The sequence below is a fragment of the Piliocolobus tephrosceles genome, chromosome 6, assembly GCF_002776525.5.
Source record: "Piliocolobus tephrosceles isolate RC106 chromosome 6, ASM277652v3, whole genome shotgun sequence".
NCBI classification, from domain to species: Eukaryota; Metazoa; Chordata; class Mammalia; order Primates; family Cercopithecidae; genus Piliocolobus; species Piliocolobus tephrosceles.
The window spans coordinates 15,493,356-15,513,860 of NC_045439.1; the positions used below are offsets into that span (position 1 = coordinate 15,493,356).

General features: G+C 39.3%; 1 protein-coding gene across 5 annotated transcripts in view; it reads left to right on the forward strand.

Moving 5' to 3' along the window:
- The window catches only part of RPS6KA5 (ribosomal protein S6 kinase A5), a 194,583-nt gene that overhangs the window by 99,284 nt on the left and 74,794 nt on the right, over nucleotides 1-20,505 (forward strand). For all 5 annotated transcript variants that reach the window (XM_023205450.1, XM_023205451.1, XM_023205455.2 and 2 more), the window contains one exon: nucleotides 18,332-18,447. In XM_023205450.1, the coding sequence (XP_023061218.1) occupies nucleotides 18,332-18,447 (116 nt within the window). The remainder of the gene's footprint in view (nucleotides 1-18,331; nucleotides 18,448-20,505) is intronic.

Below are 20,505 nucleotides of genomic sequence, written 5' to 3' on the forward strand. Positions count from 1 at the left end.
TTGGAACAGTCTTTCCTCAAATATGTGCTTAGCTCATGTTCTTGCCCTTTTAAACTCATTGCTCAAAAGTCACCTCACTGAGGCCTACACTAACCATCCTTATTTAAACACAATCCTCATCTCTACCCTGGCACTCCCTAGAGCTTTGTATCTATGCTACTTTTTCCATAGTAATCATGACCTTGCAACTTATTAATAATATGTGATTTACTTACTTTTTTTTTTCCTCAATGGAATATAAGCCTCACTAGGAGCCTCACTGGAATGCAAGCTTCACTAGGTTGGAGATTTTTGTCTGTTCAATGCTGTGTGTGCAGTGCCTAGAAGAGTGGCTGATACGTGATAAGAGTTCACATATCTGTTGAATAAAATGAACAAACCTTAGGAAGATATATTCTTTTAAAACACAGATTTAGATTCAGAGAGATTAAACATCTTGCTCAAAATCACACAGTTGATACAAGGTACAGCTAAGATTTTTGGACTTTCTGACCCCAAAGATGTGCTTAACTACTGCATCAGTCTTCCTTTCTAAAGATAAAAATATTCCTGTCTAAGGATACGCCAAATCAGAGATCAAAATGTAGTCCAGAAGCAGGATTCTTTCTGTAGATTATAATGTGTTGCTAAGAGAAATGAAAGAAAACCGGGTTATTGGAGATACACCATATTTATGGGTTGGAAAATGCAATATTTAAAAAATGTCAGTTCTCCTAAGTTGAACTATGGATGCAAAATTGTCCAAATAAAAATCCAAGCAGACTTTTTTGTAGAGATTGGCAAGCTGACTGTAAAATTCCTATGCAAATATAAGGGAGCTCACATAGCCCCATCTAGTTCTTTCTTTTTATTATTATTATTATTATTATTATTATTATTATTATTATTATTACTATTATTATCTTGAGACAGGGTTTCGCTCTGTTGCCCAGGCTGGAGTGCAGTAGCACAGTCATGGTTCACTGCAGCCTCAACCTCCTGGGCTCAAGCGATCCTCCTGGCTCAGCCTTCTGAGTAACTGGAACTACATGCCTGGCTATTTTTATTTTTATTTTTTTTCTAGAGATGAGGTCTGGCTATGTTGCCTGGGTTTCTCTCAAACTCCTGGCCTCAAGCTATCCTCCTACCTCGGCCTTTTCAAGTGCTAAGATTTCATGCATGAGTCACCACATCTGACCTAAAACTAAGGGTACTGTAGGAAAAAGAAAAAAACAACAACAACAAAGGAAATTTTGGTGGTAAGCAATTGAAGAGTAAGCCGGTAGCTCTGTTAGAGCAACAAGCTTAACTCTGTTGTATGTGGACAACTAAGAAGGGTCCTCCTGGGGTCAGAACAAACTTTAAACACTGTCCTAAAAAGCTACTCTTGCAAATGGGCCTGAATTTATTGGGCTAGACCATGGAGTAGTTTATGCTCCAGAGCATTATTGAAAACAGTAGAGCGACCAGCCAGCAATTAGTGGGTCATAACAGCTGGTGTAATACCAGCAAGAGGCAGACAGCCTAACAGATCAGGGAAAGAAAGTGCAAAGAGAGCCCTGCTAGAACCATTGTTCAAATGCCTAGGGCTCTGCTCTCTGAGGAGCAACATTGGAGGCTTCACACTGCAGATAAAATACTTTACTAAAATAGTCAAGCCAAGTTATTAAATAAAGAAAAAAATAGCTATAAAAAGAGGCTGGGTATAGTGGCTCATGCTGGTAATCCGAGCACTTTGGGAGGCTGTGGGAGGCAGATCACTTGAGGCCAGCAGTTTGAGAGCAGCCTGGCCAACATGGCGAAACGCTGTCTCTACTAAAAATACAAAAATTCACCAGGCGTAGTGGCATGCTCCTGTAGTCCCAGCTACTCAGAAGACTGAGGCACAAGAATCACTTGAACCCAGGAGGCGGAGGTTGCAGTGAGCCGAGTTTGTGCCACTGTTCTCCAGCCTGGGTGACAGAGTGAGACTCTGTCTCAAAAAAACAAAACAAAAAAACAAAACAAAACAGAAAACACCGAAACAAAACACCAGGGGTGGGGATGGAACTGGGGGTTGGAATCAGATTGTAGCTTGAATTCACTGGGAAAAAAGAAAACAGAAAAATGGTAAGTAGGAAGGCTAATATAACAAACTACAATTATGTATTTGCCCTTCTATCTTCTCTCAGCTTCTTTGAAAGACAAAATTATATAAAGTTGTAGTAATGTATTGTTAGGTTTTCAACATATGTAGTTGTACTGTGTATTACAATAATAGCACAAAAGGGGAAGAGAATAGAGCTATATAGAATTAATGTTTCTATGTATAACCAGAAGTTAGTATAAATCCAAAGCTGTTTATATATAAGTTAACATCGTTTGGCAAGTTGCAGAGCAACCACTAAGAAAACAACTAAGAAATTAAAAATAAAAATAAAGTGAGAAAGTATTAAAGGAATTAAAATGTTATACTAGAAGATATTCAGTTAACAAAAAAGGAGTAAAGGAAGACTAACTAGAGAAACAAAAAAAGATATGGGATATATAGAAAACCAAAAAGTAAAATTGCAGACATTATGTTAATAACAATAAATGTGGATGGATTAAACATTTTAATCAAAAGGCAGAGATTGTCAGACTGGGGGAAATCTCACTGTATGCTATTTACAAAAGATAGACTGTCAAAGATATAAATAGATTAAAGGGAAAAATGATTAGAAAGATAAACTATGGAAACCGCAATCACAAGAAAGCTGGAGTGGTTATGCTAATAGCAGACAAAATAGATATTTTTAAATGCTAGTAGAGATTTAAAAGGATGCTTCATAATGTTAAAAAAAAAAAAAAAAGGCCAATCCATGAAGATATAACAATTGTAAATATATGCCATCATCCCTCATTATCTGCAGGGAATTGGTTCCAGGACATGCCACAGATAGAAAAAAACTTCGTATGTTCAAGTTTGTTATATTAAATCAGATAATATTTGCATATAACTTATATACATCCCCCAGTATACTTTGTCATCTCTGTATTACTTCTGATACTTAATACAATGCAAATGGTATATAAATAGTTGTTAAACGGTTTTTTTCTTTGCATTATTTTCTTTTGTTGTATTGTTATATTTCTGAATATTTTTGACCATGGTTGGTTGAATCTGTGGATGCAGAACCTACAGAGATTGAGGGCCTAACAACATAGAGCCTAACATGGACGTACCTAACAACATAGATCCAAAATATATAAAGCAAAAACTGAAAGAAATGGAGGAAGACATAGACAATTCAGCAATAATATCCCATTCTCAATAATGCAAAAAGATTCAAGAAGGAAATAGAAAACCTGAACAACACATTAAACCACCTAAACATAATAGACATGTTTAGAACTCGAAATAACAATTGCAGGATACATATACAGATGGAACATTCTCTAGGGTAGATCATATGCCAGCCCATTTTTTAAGAACTTAATTAATTTTAAAACATTAAAATCATAAAAATTATGTTGCCTCTCCACAATGGAATGAGAAGAGAAATCAATAACAAAAAGAAATTTGGGGTATTCACAACCATATGAAACAATGTACTCCTAAATATCCAACGTGTCAAAGACGAAATAAGAGAAATCAAAAAATACTTGACAGCCTGGGCAACAAAGTGAGACCCCGTGTCCACAAAAAAATAATTTTAGCCAGGCATGGAGGCACACACCTGTAATCCTAGCTACTCAGGAAAATCTCTTGAGCTCAGAAGTTAGAAGCTGCAGTAAGCTATGATCACTCCTCTGCACTGCAGCCTGGGTGTCCGAGTGAGACCTTGTCTCGAGGTTTAAAAAAAAAAAATTTTTTTTTTCCAATAAGAGAAAATGAAGACACTACATACTAAAACTTACAGAATGAAGCTAAAGCAGTGCTTAGTGAGAAATTTATAACTGTAATTGCTGAAATTAAAAAAGCAAGAAACATTTGAAATCAGTAACCCAATCTTCCACCTTAAGATACATAGAAAGAAGAGCAAACTAAACCCAAAGCAACCGGAAAGGAGGGACATAAAAAAGATTAGAAATTAGTCAAATATGGAATATGAAAACAAGAGAAAATCAATGAAATTGACAAACCTTGGGTAGACTGACCAGTAAAAAAGAAGACTCAAATTGGTAAAATCAAGAATGAAGGAAAGGATATTACTATTGACCTTACTGTCTCACATGTCTGTGTGAAGAGACCACCAAACAGGCTTTGTGTGAACAACAAGGCTGTTTATTTCACCTGGGTGCAGGAGGGCTGAGTCCGAAAAGAGAGTCAGCAAAGGGTGGTGGGATTATCATTAGTTCTTATAGGTTTTGGGATAGGAGGTGGAGTTAAGAGCAATGTTTTCCGACCGACCGGGGGTGGATCTCACAAAGTACATTCTCAAGGGTGGGGAGAATTACAAAGAACTTTCTTAAGGGTGGGGGAGATTAATGTACATTGATCAGTTAGAATGGGGCAGAAACAAATCACAAGGGTGGAATGTCATTAGTTTAAGGCTATTTTCACTTCTTTTGTGGATCTTCAGTTGCTTCAGGCCATCTGGATGTATACGTGCAGGTCACTGGGGATATGGTGGCTTAGCTTGGGCTCAGAGGCCTGACACTTACAGAATTAGAAAGGATCATTAGATAATACCATGAACAACTGTATACCAACATACAGTTTTGTTATTTATGTTATTTCACGTTGGATAACTTATATGAAATAAAGACATTCCAAGAAAGACACAAACTACTAGAACCTACTTAAGAAATACAACTTCTGAATAGACAAGTTAAAAAATTGAACTATTACTACTGTTACCACCACCACCACTACCCACAGGCCAGGTGCAATAGCTCATGCCTGCAATCCCAGCACTTGGGGAGGCCAAAGGCGCCTGGATCACTTGAGGTCAGGAGTTCAAGACCAGCCTGGCTAACATGGTGAAACCTCCTCTCTACTAAAAATACATAAATTAACTAGGCGTGGCAATGGGCACCTGTAATCCCAGCTACTTGGGAGGCTGAGGCAGGAGAATCACTTGAACCTGGGAGGCGGAGGTTTCAGTGAGCCGAGGATCATGCCACTACACTCCAGTCTGGGTGACAGAGGGAGACTTCCTCTCAAAACAAAACAAAACACAAACAAAACTACACACAAAGAAAAGTCCAACCCTGATGGCTTCACTAGTAAATGTTACCAAACATTTAAAGAAGAATTATCAGTTCTTCACAAACCCTTCCAAAACGTAGAAGAGAAGGAAACACTAACTTATGAGGCCAGTATTATGCCAATACCAACTGCAGATAAAAACATCACAAGAATATTGGGGAACCCACCCCCAATATTTCAGCATAGGTTCTTAATATTTTCCATAAGTGTCAACCGACTGAGAAATAAAAGAGTACAAAGAGAGGAATTTTATAGCTGGGCTTTCGGGGGTGACATCACATATCAGTAGGACCATGATGCCCACCTGAGCCTTAAAGTCAGCAAGTTTTATTAAGGATTTCAAAAGGGGAGGGAGTGCAAGAACAGGGAATAGGTCACAAAGATCACATGCTTCAAAGGGCAAAAAGGAGAACAAAGATCACATGCTTTTGAGGAAACAGGACAAGGGCAAAATCAGAACTACTGATAAGGGTCTATGTTCACCTGTGCATGTATTGTCTTGATAAACATCTTAAACAAAAGAAAACAGGGTTTGAGAGCAGAGAACACAAATTTACCAGGGTGGAGTTTCCTAATCCTGTAAGCCTGAGGGTACTACAGGAGACCAGGGCATATTTCAGTCCTTATCTCAACTGCATAAGACAGACACTCCTAGAGCGACTACTTATAGACCTCCCCCCAGGAATGCATTCCTTCCCCAGGGTATTAATTATTAATATTCCTTGCTAGGAAAAGAATTTAGTGATATCTTCCCTACTTGCATGTGCATTTATAGGCTCTCTGTAAGAAGAAAAATATGGCTCTATTTTGCCCAACTCCGCCAGGCAGTCAGACTTATGGTTGTTTTCCCTTGTTCCCTGAAAATTGCTGTTATTCTGTTCTTTGTCAGGGTGCACTGATTTCATATTGTTCAAACACATGTTTTACAAGCAATTTGTACAGTTAACACAAATATCATAGTGGTCCTGAGGTGACGTACATCCTCAACTTACGAAGATAACAGGATTAAGAGATTAAAGTAAGACAGGCATAAGAAATTATAAGAGTATTATTTGGGAACTGGTAAATGTCCATGAAATCTTCACAATTTATGTTCAGAGACTGAAGCAAAGACAGGCATTAGAAATTATAAAAGTATGGCCGGGCGCAGTGGCTCACGCCTGTAATCCCAGCACTTTGGGAGGCCGAGGCGGGCGGATCACAAGGTCAGGAGATCGAGACCACGGTGAAACCCCGTCTCTACTAAAAATACAAAAAATTAGCCGGGCGCGGTGGCGGGCGCCTGTAGTCCCAGCTACTAGGGAGGCTGAGGCAGGAGAATGGCGTGAACCCAGGAGGCGGAGCTTGCAGTGAGCCGAGATCGCGCCACTGCACTCCAGCCTGGTGGACAGAGTGAGACTCCATCTCAAAAAAAAAAAAAAAAAGAAATTATAAAAGTATTATTTGGGAACTGATATATGTCCATATTAAAATGAAATATTCACGATTTATGTTCCTCTGCTGCGGCTCCAGCCGTTTCCTCTGTTCGGGGTCCCTGACTTCCTGCAACATCTCTGCCTTTATTTTTATATAAATGTGCCAGGTGATGAAGTCTTGTTCGTTTTCTCGGTTTTGTCACAGGATTCTTTGACTGGTCCGGCACACTAAAAACAAGCCAATTAAACAGAGAAACATAATTCCAAGATTTACTACAGAGGAACTCCCAATAGACTTAATCCAAGTTGTGGGGTTTAGTCCAGAAAGACTTTGTGCCACCTGATCTAATGCCTCAGCTCCAGGCACAATGGATAAATGAGCTTGAGAGGCTTCAAAAATTTGTTTCTTTAATTTAGTTATATCCAAGGATAAATTATCTTTCCCTACCCAGAAGGTGTCCTTTGACCATTTCCTATGAATGATCAGTCTCGTTGTAGAATATGGTGTGATACAGAAATCAGAAGTATTCCAATCACACTGCATTTGCATGTGATACTTGAGACTCATTAGCCAATCCCCAAGCCAAATAACAGACGGTCTTAAATCATTAATTCGATTAGCTAATTTTTGATCAATGCCTTGTTGAGAATTCCACATTTGAATGGAATTGTCTTGCCAATCATTAACAAAATGAGCCGTTTGAATAGATTGATATAACGCCATTCCAGCAGTGGTGGCAAGTGCAGTGACTGTAATTAGGCCCATGATCACAGTGATTAAAGTGAAAACAAATCTCTTAGATCTTTTGAGAATTCGTTGTAACACTTTGTTAATTAAATGTACTGAGGGGGAAGATTCCCAAGGTCTGGGTAAAGTTACCAGTATCCAGATTCCTTCTTGAGCTTGAACCACCATTGTACTTTTCCTGGAGTCAAAATGGGAGTTAACACAGTGTATAAATGACGGTTAATGCATTGGACAGTTTGATTGTCCAAATTTTGATATTTCCCACTAATAGCATGTAAGGAGGCTTAACACAACTCTGTACAGGAATAGTCAGGTTGAAGGTAAATAAAGCATAATCTTTGAATCTACATTGATACTGAGGAAGAGGAGCGGCGGTGGCAATGCCCAATGTTCTCCGCCATAAAGAAGCAATCCGAGGTGCCTGGGGATGCTGAAGAGATAGAGGGGCAACCTGGGTTGAGAAGAATTATCATAATGCCAACTGAAGTCCCATAAAGGGGGATCAGCATCTAAAAGAGGAAAAGGGTTCAAAGAGGATTTTTCATGGTGTTCAGAATCACGGATGCGAGGGGCGGTCGTGGGGACAACAGACAGGAAAGTTTCCCCTTCCCATACTCGCAGTCCTGACATGGCAATAGCCAACTTCCAAAGTTCTGAGTGTTCTGGGCTCAGCATGGGCAATATCATACGAGGCCTTGGGTAAGGGTTAATGCCCTTACCTTCCCATTTTAAGGGAAAGAACGAGCTGAACCTTCTGTGCAAAATAGGATGATGATCCTCGTCCTCCCAGTAAGAAATAAAATAAGTAGCCTCCAGACATTCCCTTCTGCCACAGGAGCAATTGTTTCTTAAATAACCCTTTGGTGCCCAGTCTGCTGTTAAACCATATGAGTCATTTTTTTAATACTACTGCATGTGAGTTAACACAGTCTTCCCAAATTAAAGTTTTAGCTGGGCCCTCATGTCCTTTTTCAGACATGGTTTTCCTACAGTTTATTTATTCATTTTTTTTAATACTTTAAGTTCTAGGGTACATGTGCACAACGTGCAGGTTTGTTACATATGTATACATGTGCCATGTTGGTGTGCTGCACCCATTAACTGGTCATTTACGTTAGGTATATCTCCTAATGCTATCCCTCCCCACTCCCCGTCTTCTCTCCCCACAACAGGCCCCAGTGTGTGATGTTCCCCTTCCTGTGTCCAAGTGTTCTCATTGTTTAGTTCCCACCTATGAGTGAGAACATGCAGTATTTGGTTTTCTGTCCTTGTGGTAGTTTGCTGGGAATGATGGTTTCCAGCTTCATCCATGTCCCTACAAAGGACATGAACTCATCATTTTTTATGGCTGCATAGTATTCCATGGTGTATATGTGCCACATTTTCTTAATCCAGTCTATCATTGTTGGACATTTGGGTGTTTCCAAGTTTTGCTATTGTGAATAGTGCTGCAATCAACATATGTGTGCATGTGTCTTTACAGCAGCATGATTTATAATCCTTTGGGTATATACCCAGTAATGGGATGGCTGGGTCAAATGGTATTTCTAGTTCTAGATCCCTGAGGAATCGCCACACTGTCTTCCACAACGGTTGAGCTAGTTTACAGTCCCACCAACAGCGTAAAAGTGTTCCTATTTCTCCACATCCTCTTCAGCACCTGTTTTTTCCTGACTTTTTAATGATCTCCATTCTAACTGGTGTGAGATGGTACCTCATTGTGGTTTTGATTTGCATTTCTATGATGGCCAGTGATGATGAGCATTTTTTCATGTGTCTATTGGCTGCATAAATGTCTTCTTTTCAGAAGTGTCTGTTCATATCCTTCACCCACTTGTTGATGGGGTTGTTTGTTTTTTTTCTTGTAAATTTGTTTGAGTTTTTTGTAGATTCTGGATATTAGCCGTTTGTCAGATGAGTAGATTTCAAAAGTTTTCTCCCATTTTGTAGGTTGCCCGCTAACTCTGATGGTAGTTTCTTTTGCTGTGCAGAAGCTCTTCAGTTTAACTAGATCCCATTTGTCAATTTTGGCTTTTGTTGCCATTGCTTTTGGTGTTTTAGACACGAAGTCCTTGCCCATGCCTGTGTCCTGAATGGTATTGCCTAGGTTTTCTTCTAGGGTTTTATGGTTTAAGTCTAACATTTAAGTTTTTAATCCATCTTGAATTAATTTTTGTATAAGGAAGGGATCCAATTTCAGCTTTCTAAATATGGCTAGCCAGTTTTCCCAGCACCATTTGTTAAATAGGGAATCCTTTCCCCATTTCTTGTTTTGGTCAGGTTTGTCAAAGATCAGATAGTTGTAGATGTGTGGTACTATTTCTGAGGGCTCCATTCTGTTCTATTGGTCTATATCTCTGTTTTGGTACCTGTACCATGCTGTTTTGGTTACTGTAGCCTTGTATAGTTTACTGTAGCCTTGTAGTATAGTTTGAAGTCAGGTAGCCTGATGCCTCCAGCTTTGTTCTTTTGGCTTATGATTGACTTGGCAATCTGGGCTCTTTTTTGGTTCCATATGAACTTTAAAGTAGTTTTTTCCAATTTTATGAAGAAAGTCATTCGTAGCTTGATGGGGATGGCATTGAATCTATAAATTACCTTGGACGTTATGGCCATTTTCACGATATTGATTCTTCCTATCCATGAGCATGGAATGTTCTTCCATTTGTTTGTATCCTTTTTTATTTCATTGAGCAGTGGTTGGTAGTTCTCCTTGAAGAGAGAGATTCACGTTCCTTGTAAGTTGGATTTATTATCTTTGAAGCAATTGTGAATGGGAGTTCACTCATGATTTGGCTCTCTGTGTATTATTGGTGTATAAGAATGTTTGTGATTTTTGCACGTTGATTTTGTATCCTGAGACTTTGCTAAAGTTGCTTATGAGCTTAAGGAGATTTTGGGCTGAGACGATGGGGTTTTCTAAATATATAACCATGTCATCTGTAAACAGGGACAATTTGACTTCCTCTTTTCCTAATTGAATACCCTTTATTTCTTTCTCCTGCCTGATTGCCCTGGCCAGAACTTCCAACGCTATGTTGAACAGGAGTGGTGAGAGAGGGCATCCCTGTCTTGTGCCAGTTTTCAAAGGGAATGCTTCCAGTTTTTGCCCATTCAGTATGATATTGGCTGTGGGTTTGTCATAAATAGCTCTTATTATTTTGAGATATGTCCCATCAATACCTAATTTATTGAGAGTTTTTAGCATGAAGGGCTGTTGAATTTTGTCAAAGGCCTTTTCTTCATCTGTTGAGATAATCATGTGGTTTTTGTCGTTGGTTCTGTTTATATGCTGGATTACATTTGTTGATTTGTGTATGTTGAACCAGCCTTGCATCCCAGGGATGAAGCCCACTTGATCATGGTGGATAAGGTTTTTGATGTGTTGCTGGATTCGGTTTGCCAGTATTTTATTGAGGATTTTTGCATCGATGTTCAACAGGGATATTGGTCTAAAATTCTTTTTCTTTGTTGTGTCTCTGCCAGGCTTTGGTATCAGGATGATGCTGGCCTCATAAAATGAGTTAGGGAGGATGCCCTCTTTTTCTGTTGATTGGAATAGTTTCAGAAGGAATGGTACCAACTCCTCCTTGTACCTCTGGTAGAATTCAGCTGTGAATCCGTCTGGTCCTGGACTTTTTTTGGTTGGTAGGCTATTAATTATTGCCTCAATTTCAGAGGCTGCTATTGGTCTATTCAGAGATTCAATTTCTTCCTGGATTAGTCTTGGGATGGTGTATGTGTCAAGGAATTCATCCATTTCTTCTAGATTTTCTAGTGTATTTGCATAGAGGTGTTTATAGTATTCTCTGATGGTAGTTTGTATTTCTGTGGGATCAGTGGTGATATCCCCTTTATCATTTTTTATTGCGTCTATTTGATTCTTCTCTCTTTTCTCCTTTATTAGTCTTGCTAGCAGTCTATCAATTTTGTTGATCTTTTCAAAAAACCAGCTCCTGGATTCATTGAGTTTTTGGAGGGATTTTGTTTCTCTATCTCCTTCAATTCTTCTCTGATCTTAGTTATTTCTTGCCTTCTGCTAGCTTTTGAATGTGTTTGCCTTTGTTTCTCTAGTTCTTTTAATTGTGATGTTAGGGTGTCAATTTTAGATCTGTCCTGCTTTCTCTTCTGGGCATTTAGTGCTATAAATTTCCCTCTACACACTGCTTTAAATGTGTCCCGGAGATTCTGGTATGTTGTGTCTTTGTTCTCGTTGGTTTCAAAGAACATCTTTATTTCTGCCTTCATTCATTATTTACCCAGTAGTCATTCAGGAGCAGGTTGTTCAGTTTCCAAGTAGTTGAGTGGTTTTGAGTGAATTTCTTAATCCTGAGTTCTAGTTTGATTGCACTGTGGTCTGAGAGACAGTTTGTTATCATTTCTGTTCTTTTACATGTGCTGAGGAGTGCTTTACTTCCAACTATGTGGTCAATTTTGGAATAAGTGTGGTGTCGTGCTGAGAGGAATGTATATTCTGTTGATTTGAGGTGGAGAGTTCTGTAGATGTCTATTAGGTCCACTTGGTGCAGAGCTGAGTTCAATTCCTGAATATCCTTGTTAACTTTCTGTCTTGTTGATCTTTCTAATGTTGAGAGTGGGGTGTTAAAGTCTCCCATTATTATTGTGTGGGAGTCTACGTCTCTTTATAGGTCTCTAAGGCCTTGCTTTATGAATCTGGGTACTCCTGTATTGGGTGCATATATATTTAGGATGGTTAGCTCTTCTTGTTGAATTAATCCCTTTACCATTATGTAATGGCCTTCTTTGTCTCTTTTGATCTTTGTTGGTTTAAAGTCTGTTTTATCAGAGACTAGAATTGCAACCCCTGCCTTTTTTTGTTTTCCATTTGCTTGGTAGATTTTCCTCCATCCCTTTATTTTGAGCCTATGTGTGTCTCTGGACGTGAGATGGGTTTCCTGGATACAAGGTCTTGACTCTTTATCTAATTTGCCAGTCTGTATCTTTTAATTGGAGCATTTAGCCCATTTACATTTAAGGTTAATATTGTTACCTGTGAATTTGATCCTGACATTATGATGTTAGCTGGTTATTTTGTTCTTTAGTTGATGCAGGTTCTTCCTAGCATCGATGGTCTTTACATTTTGGCATGTTTTTGCAGTGGCTGGTACTGTTGTTCCTTTCCATGTTTAGTGCTTCCTTCAGGAGCTCTTGTAAGGCAGGCCTGGTGGTGACAAAATCTCTCAGCATTTGCTTGTCTGTAAAGGATTTTATTTCTCCTTCACTTAGAAGCTTAGTTTGGCTGGATATGAAATTCTGGGTTGAAAATTCTTTTCTTTAAGAATGTTGAATATTGGCCCCCACTTTCTTCTGGCTTGTAGAGTTTCTGCTGAGAGATCAGCTGTTAGTCTGATGGGCTTCCCTTTGTGGGTAACCCGACCTTTCTCTCTGGCTGCCCTTAACATTTTTTCCTTCAACTTCAGTGAATCTGACAATTATGTGTCTTGGAGTTGCTCTTCTCAAGGAGTATCTTTGTGGCATTCTCTGTATTTCGTGAATTTGAATGTTGGTCTGCCTTGCTAGGTTGGGGGAGTTCTTCTGTATAATATCCTGAAGAGTGTTTTCCAACTTGTTTCCATTCTCTCCATCACTTTCGGGTACACCAATCAGACGTAGATATGGTCTTTTCACATAGTCCCATATTTCTTGGAGGCTTTGTTCGTTTCTTTTTATTTTTTCTTTAAACTTCTCTTCTTGCTTCATTTCATTCATTTGATCTTCCATCACTGATACCCTTTCTTCCAGTTGATTGAATCGGCTACTGAAGCTTGTGCATTCGTCACGTAGTTCTCATGCCATGGTTTTCAGCTCCATCAGGTCCTTTAAGGACTTCTCTACATTGGTTATTCTAGTTAGCCATTTGTCTAATCTTTTTTCAAGGTTTTTAACTTCTTTGCCATGGGTTCGAACTTCCTCCTTTAGCTGGAGAAGTTTGATCGTCTGAAGCCTTCTTCTCTCAACTCGTCAAAGTCATTCTCCGTCCAATTTTGTTCCATTGCTGGTGAGGAGCTGCATTCCTTTGGAGGAGGAGAGGCGCTCTGATTTTTAGAATTTTCAGTTTTTCTGCTCTGTTTTTTCCCCATTTTTGTGATTTTATCTACCTTTGGTCTTTGATGATGGTGACATACAGATGGGGTTTTGGTGTGAATGTCCTTTCTGTTTGTTAGTTTTCCTGCTAACAGTCAGGACCCTCAGCTGCAGGTCTGTTGGAGTTTGCTGGAGGTCCACTCCAGACCCTGTTTGCCTGAGTATCAGCAGCGAAGGCTGCAGAACAGCAAATATTGCTGAACAGAAAATTTTGCTGCCTGATGGTTCCTCTGGAAGTTTCCTCTCAGGGGTATCCAGCCCTGTGAAGTGTTAGTCTGCCCCTACTGGGGGTTGCCTCTCAGTTAGGCTACTTGGGGGTCAGGGACCCACTTGAGGAGAGGCAGTCTGTCCGTTCTCAGGTTCTCAGATCTCAAGCTCCGTGCTGGGAGAACCACCACTCTCTTCAAAGCTGTCAGACAGGGACCTTTAAGTCTCCAGAGGTTTCTGCTGCCTTTTTTCGGCTATGCCCTGCCCCCAGAGGTGGAGTCTACAGAGGCAGGCAGGCCTCCTTGAGCTGGGGGGGGAGGGGGCACCCAGTTCGAGCTTCCCCCGCCCCTTTGTTTACCTACTCAAGCCTGGCAATGGCGGGCGCCCCTCCCCCAGCCTCAGTGCTGCCTTGCAGTACGATCTCAGACTGCCTGTGCTAGCAAAGAGTGAGGCTCCGTGGGCATGGAACCCTCTGAGCCAGGCACAGGATATAATCTCCTGGTGTGCCCTTCGCTAAGACCATTGGAAAAGCTCAGTATTAGGGTGGGAGTGACTCCATTTTCCAGGTGCCCTCTGTCACTGTTTTGCTTGGCTAGGAAAGGGAATTCCCAGACCCCTCGCGCTTCCTAGGTGAGGCGATGCCTCACCCTGCTTGGGCTCACACTCAGTGTGCTGCACCCACTGTCCTGCACCCACTGTCCAACATGCCCCAGTGAGATGAACCCGGTACCTCAGTTGGAAAGGCAGAAATCACCCGTCTTCTGCGTCGCTCACGTGCGAGCTGTAGACTTGAGCTGTTCCTATTCGGCCATCTTGGAACCCCTCCCACTGGTTTTTTGTTGTTGTTGAGACTGAGTCTCACTCTGTTGCCCAGGCTGGAGTGCTGTGGCGCATCTTGGCTCACTGCAAGCTCTGCTTCAGGGGTTCACACCATTCTTCTGCCTCAGCCTCCCCAGTAGCTGGGACTACAGGCACCCGCCACCATGCCCGGCTGATTTTGTTTTGTATTTTTAGTAGAGACGGGGTTTCACCATGTTAGCCAGGATGGTCTCAGTCTCCTGACCTTGTGATCCGCCCGCCTTGTCCTCCCAAAGTGCTGGGATTATGGGCGTGAGCCACCGGGCCCGGCCTTCCTACAGGTTTATATTTAACGTGTGGGGTATCAACTACAGACCATTATCTCTCTCTCTCTCTCTCCTTTTTTTTTTTCTTTGAGACTGAGTCTCTCTGTGGCCCAGGCTGCAGTGCAGTTGGCCAACTGTAACCTCTGCCTCCTGGTTCAAGCAATTCTCCTGCCTCAGCCTCCCGAGCTGGGATTACAAGTGCACACCACCGTGCCTGGCTAATTTTGTATTTTTAGTAGAGACGGGGTTTTACCATGTTGGCCAGGCTAGTCTCAAACTCCTGACCTCAAGTGATCCTCCCGTCTCGGCGTCCCAAAGTGCTGGGATTACAGACATGAGCCACCATGGCAGGCCCAGATCATTATTTCTTATGAATATAAATGCAGAATTCTCAACAACATTCTATCAAACCAAATCCAGTAACAAAAATAATTATATTCCATGGCCAAGTGGAATCTATCCCAGTAGTGTAAAATTGGTTTACCAACCAAAAGTCAGTCAGTTTAATATACCATATAAGCAGAATAAAGAACACAAAGCATATGACCCTCCCAATAGATGTAGAAAAACAGTATTTGCCAAAATTCAACTCCTTCATGATAATGCTCAACAAAGTAGGAATGGATGTGAATTTCTTTCTTTTTTTTTTTTTTTTGAGACGGATTCTCGCTCTTGCCCAGGCTGGAGTGCAGTGGCGCTATCTCGGCCCACTACAAGCTCCACTTCCCGAGTTTACGCCATTCTCCTACCTCAGCCTCCCCAGTAGCTGGGACTACAGGTGCTTGCCACCAAGCCCGGCTAATTTTTTGTATTTTTAGTAGAAACAGGGTTTCACCATGTTAGCCAGGATGGTCTTGATCTCCTGACCTCGTGATCTGCCCGTCTAGGCCTCCCAAAGTACTGGAATTACAGGCATGAGCCACCGTGCCCGGCCGGCTGTGAACTTCTTAACCTGATAAAGGCATCTGTGGAAAAACCAAAAGCCAACATAATGCTTAATGGTTAAAGACTAAATACTTTCCCCATAATATGAGGAACATGGACAGAATATCCACTTTCCCACTTTATTCAACATTATAGGCAAGAAAAGGACACAAAAGGCCTTCAGTTTGGAAAGGAAGAAGATAAACTCTTATCTAAAGATGACATCTTATAAATAGAAAGTCCTAAGGAATCTACTCAGAAACTACTCGAACTAATATATGTTTAGCAAAATTGCAGTATGTAAGATCAACATACAAAAATCAATTATATTTCTATACATTTGGAATAAACAATCTGAAAATGAAGTTAAAACCATTTACTTTAGGAGCAACAGGAATAAAATATTTGGGAATAAATTTAACAAAAGAAGTACAGAAACGTATACTCTGAAAACTACAAAACATTGTTGAAAGAATGGAAGAAGACCTAAATAAATGGAAAGACATTGCCTGTTCGTGGATTGAAGGCAGCTATGCTCACCACTGCATCCGCCATGCATTCCCAAGTTCATAGAGTTTGCTGTTCAGCTTATAAAGTATACAACCCATAACTACTCCCTCAAAATAAAATAACTTATTTTATGATGTCAAGTCAATCGATCCCAAAAGTAGGAAGTAGGACACTTGATATTTGAGGTATGTCTCCTTAAATTTATGGTTACTTTTTTGTAATCTCCTAGTAAGTGGAAAATAAAGCACTTTGTCCCAAGTAACAATAATTCATAAGTAGTTGTTATTCCTGTTTTATAGATAAAGAACTGAAGCTTAGAGAGACTTAATTTGCTTAAAGAAGGACAGCTGTGGAGGCATTGTCTAGTTCGGGTCCATCAATTACAAAGCCCTGTTTCTTTTAACTATGCCATGTTGCATTTGAAACAGGAGTACATTAGATTTTTTAAATAGTAGACTGGCCTCTTAAGTTTCAGAGTGGTTTTGTTCAGAGACCCTGTTTATAATATATTCTAGTATTAAGAATTTGTGTTCAATTGTTAATACCATAAACATCTATTTTGTGCTTACTGCATGCAGGCACTGTGATGAGTAAATAGTGATGAATATATTAATCCTTACTTTAGCAGAGAAAGTAAGTATGCAAATAAACAATTGCAGTGCTGGAAGTCTTAAATAAGTATAATGGTAACATAGAAGAAAGTAATCAACTCTGCTGGAGTGGCCATAGAAGATGAGATGATTGAATTGGACATTCAAGGCTATGTAGGAGTTTGTCAGTTGATATATGCGTGTTTCTTTCTGTATCATGACTGACTATGGAAACCATTTATGCATAAACAGGAGTATTGGGTTTTTAAGTAAATAACTAAGGTAGGAAAAAAGTTCATTATTAATTTGCAGGAATCCTGTGTTCCTTTGTACTTTTTTAATAATTAGTTTTGTGTTCAGATATAATTAAAACTCCTTGGTAAAATACAGAAGCCTGAGAAGGGAAATGGTTTTTGCTGACTTGTGGTTTGTAAAATGCATTGCAAAACAACTAGCTATTAGAGTTCTTTAATTCTGTTGTACCTGCTTTTTGGAATTTGAAGTTAAATGGATAAAGTAAAAGAAAAATTTGTGAGTTCATGAAGAATTTCATTCTTTTATCAAATTGTGGTAAACTCAACAAGTGAATATACTTGGGATATACGCTTTTCAGATTTTTCAGGAGAAAAGCTTTAAATTGCATTTGTGACTTTTCTAGTTATTAATAGTTTCTCACACACAAATACTGTGTGTTACTGTATCAGTGGTTTCTGATGAAACTATAATTTAAAGCTTTTTTGCAACATTTATTTGGCAAAAAGTTTATTCTATAGGATTTTGAGCAGTTTCTAATATTAATTTGTATAGTTGTTACCTAAAATAATGAATGATAAATAAGTTCTGAGTTTATGAAGAAATGTCTACAGCCATGTGTCAACATAACTCTTTTGGTTTTTTAAAAAATTAACCAGCTCCCTTATTTATCTCTCAATGTAGCCTTTTGGTCACCTATTTCATTATCCCCCTTGGGATAAACAGAGAAAATTGAAAGGGAGATAGGAATCTTCTACTTTTAGAATCTTTGATTTGACCAAGTTGTAATACTTATACTTTTGGGCTAAATAAAAGGGTGTCTATTACCTAATATAAATTTTTGGAAGTGCACGTAGACAATTGTGGAAAATAGGGAATCTGTTTACAGGTGACTGGCAATTATTACAAATGAAAGGATGGGACTTTGTGTTTTGTTTTGGTTTTGGTTATTGCGGTGGCTGATGTTTTGGTACTCCAGAGTAGGTTAAGTATGCATTATATGGTGATGGCAGAGGTTTCTGATATGCTGTATTTGAAAAAAATATTTAAATATATGCAGATTTTAGCAATAGTTTTAATGGCAATACTCTGCAAACTCATATGAATATATTTAAGGTAATCTTTTTTTGTGAAACTGTATTGCTATCTGAATCTAGAAATCTACATGAAACTATATGCTAAATTGTATAAATAGCAGTATTTTAAAATCAGTGCCTTATGATAAATCCAAAGTGATTAAAAGGAAACACTGCTTTTCATATATGAATACAAGTTTAAGAAAGAAAAATATATTTCATTTTTAGATTATATAAATGGTGGAGAACTTTTTACTCATCTTTCTCAAAGAGAGCGTTTCACAGAGCACGAGGTGCAGATTTATGTTGGAGAGATTGTGCTTGCCCTCGAACATCTCCACAAGGTAAGACACTTGATTTTTCAAGTTTCTTTTTTGAAGTTTGTTAACTAAGGTAATAATGGAGCTAGAAGAGCTCATGTTTTTACGTGTTATTGTCTTAGTGGAGATTATGAAAGCACACTTAACATTACCAATTTTCTCAATTTCATAATTCCGTTTGAAAAAAGTCTACCTTCCAATTGTACTTGCTATGATGGAGATTGAAAAGAACCTTAGCAGTTTTTGGCCTTTTTCCTGAAAAATCCTAATGCTTATTTGTTACAAAGTATCATTAAAATAAAAACCTTTAATTATTAAAATAACCAATAAAATGAAACCATCAGTCATAATATGTATTTCCTTCATTGTAATTTACTGCATTGCAGACTCTGCCTGTAAACCTTCGGGGTGTGTCCTGATGAGGTTGGAGAATAAGGGTTATTTCCCACTCTCGCACTCTGGCTTTCTTTTCCATTTGTTTTGTCCCTGACACCGTCCCTTGCTCCCACCCCCTTTCTCCTCCATTGTCCCCAGGTAGGATGAACTCTTACTAAAAAACTTTAAATGGAATTCATGTCTGTGACCCTATTCCAACTGTAACAATCAGTTTAAACTTTAAGAAATGTTATTGCAGATACCATTAATCTTGAGCCAAGAAATTTTGACTCCGTTTTTTGTTTTACTTAATAAGGAAACATTGTAGAAGCAGTCATTATGTAGACTAGGCTTGTGTTTTTCCTCAGAGACAGAAAGTACTGAAGTAATTTTTAAATTAGGACAATTCAGGTACATCATGAAGCCACTCTTCCTTGTCATGTTGTATTCAGGTCCTACACTAGTTTAAGATAGAGATTGAAGTGCGAATTATGGAGCATAGAAAAGAAAGGAGAGAATTGAAGGAAAAAGGAAGGATGAAGGATGACATTTCTAAAGGGGCAGGCAGTAAGGTGGAGGTAACAGATGGGTGAGGCTGTGAGAGTAAATGATGGTAAGATGTCAGAAAAAAAGAGATCAGGAAAAGGGCAGATCCAGCCCAGAGCAGAAACAAGACCTGCCAGGTGAAGGGAGATAGTTCAAGGGTAGGAATCTTAGGGAGACTAAATGAAAAATGTATGAGAACAAGGAGGGAAAGAAACCTTTGGCAATAGGGGATTGGGGAGCAGGGTGGCGGCACAATGGAGAGGAAGGGGAACGAGGTACAGTCAAGTAGGCACTCAAACTGAGGTAGCGGAACAGACACTTGGACTTCTTTTGATAGAATTCGTGATACGGTAACAAGCTTTAAGATGATTTTTGTGGGATATAAGATAAGACATTTTCATACAAGAAACTATTGGACCCAGGAATACGCTGCAAAGAAAGACCTTTGGAATTTATGATTTAGGACAATTAGTTTATAATATAAAAATGATGGTAGAAATCATCATAAATATGAGTAAGAAACAAAATGAATAGCTCCAGTGAGTAAGCTAGAAAGTCCAGTGTAGTGGTGCAATCTCGACTTACTGAAGCCTCCACCTTCCCAGGCTCAGGTGATCCTCTCATGTCAACCTCCCGAGGAGCTGGGACCACGGTCATGTGCCACCACACCCAGCTAATTTTTGTAATTTTTATAGAGATGAGATTTTGCCATGTTGCCTAGGTTGATGTTGAACTAGACTCAAGCAATCTGCTGGCCTCAGCCTCCCAAATTGTTGGATTACAGGTGTGAGCCACTGTGCTTGTCCAAAAATCCAGTTTTTAATTTATGTGAAACTTGCTCATTGTCAAACACAGAAGTAAATATAACAGTGAATGTTGGATATAACTGTAATTGATACGGAATGAGAGTAATACAGCAAATGAAATCTCGGTTAATCTTCTCCTAATCTTACTACCCTAAAAATATACAAATAAATATAATGCAAAGCCAGCAATGTTAATGTTGATAAAGCTACTAACATTGGGTTTCACAGGAAGAGGCAAAAATGGATGTTTACTTTGCGAGTGATAAGCTGACGCAGATAGTAAATTATTTGTTCCTAAAATATTTTCCAAAGAGGTTGTTTTTAAGGAAAAAGCATCTCCTGGTTGCTAGATGCG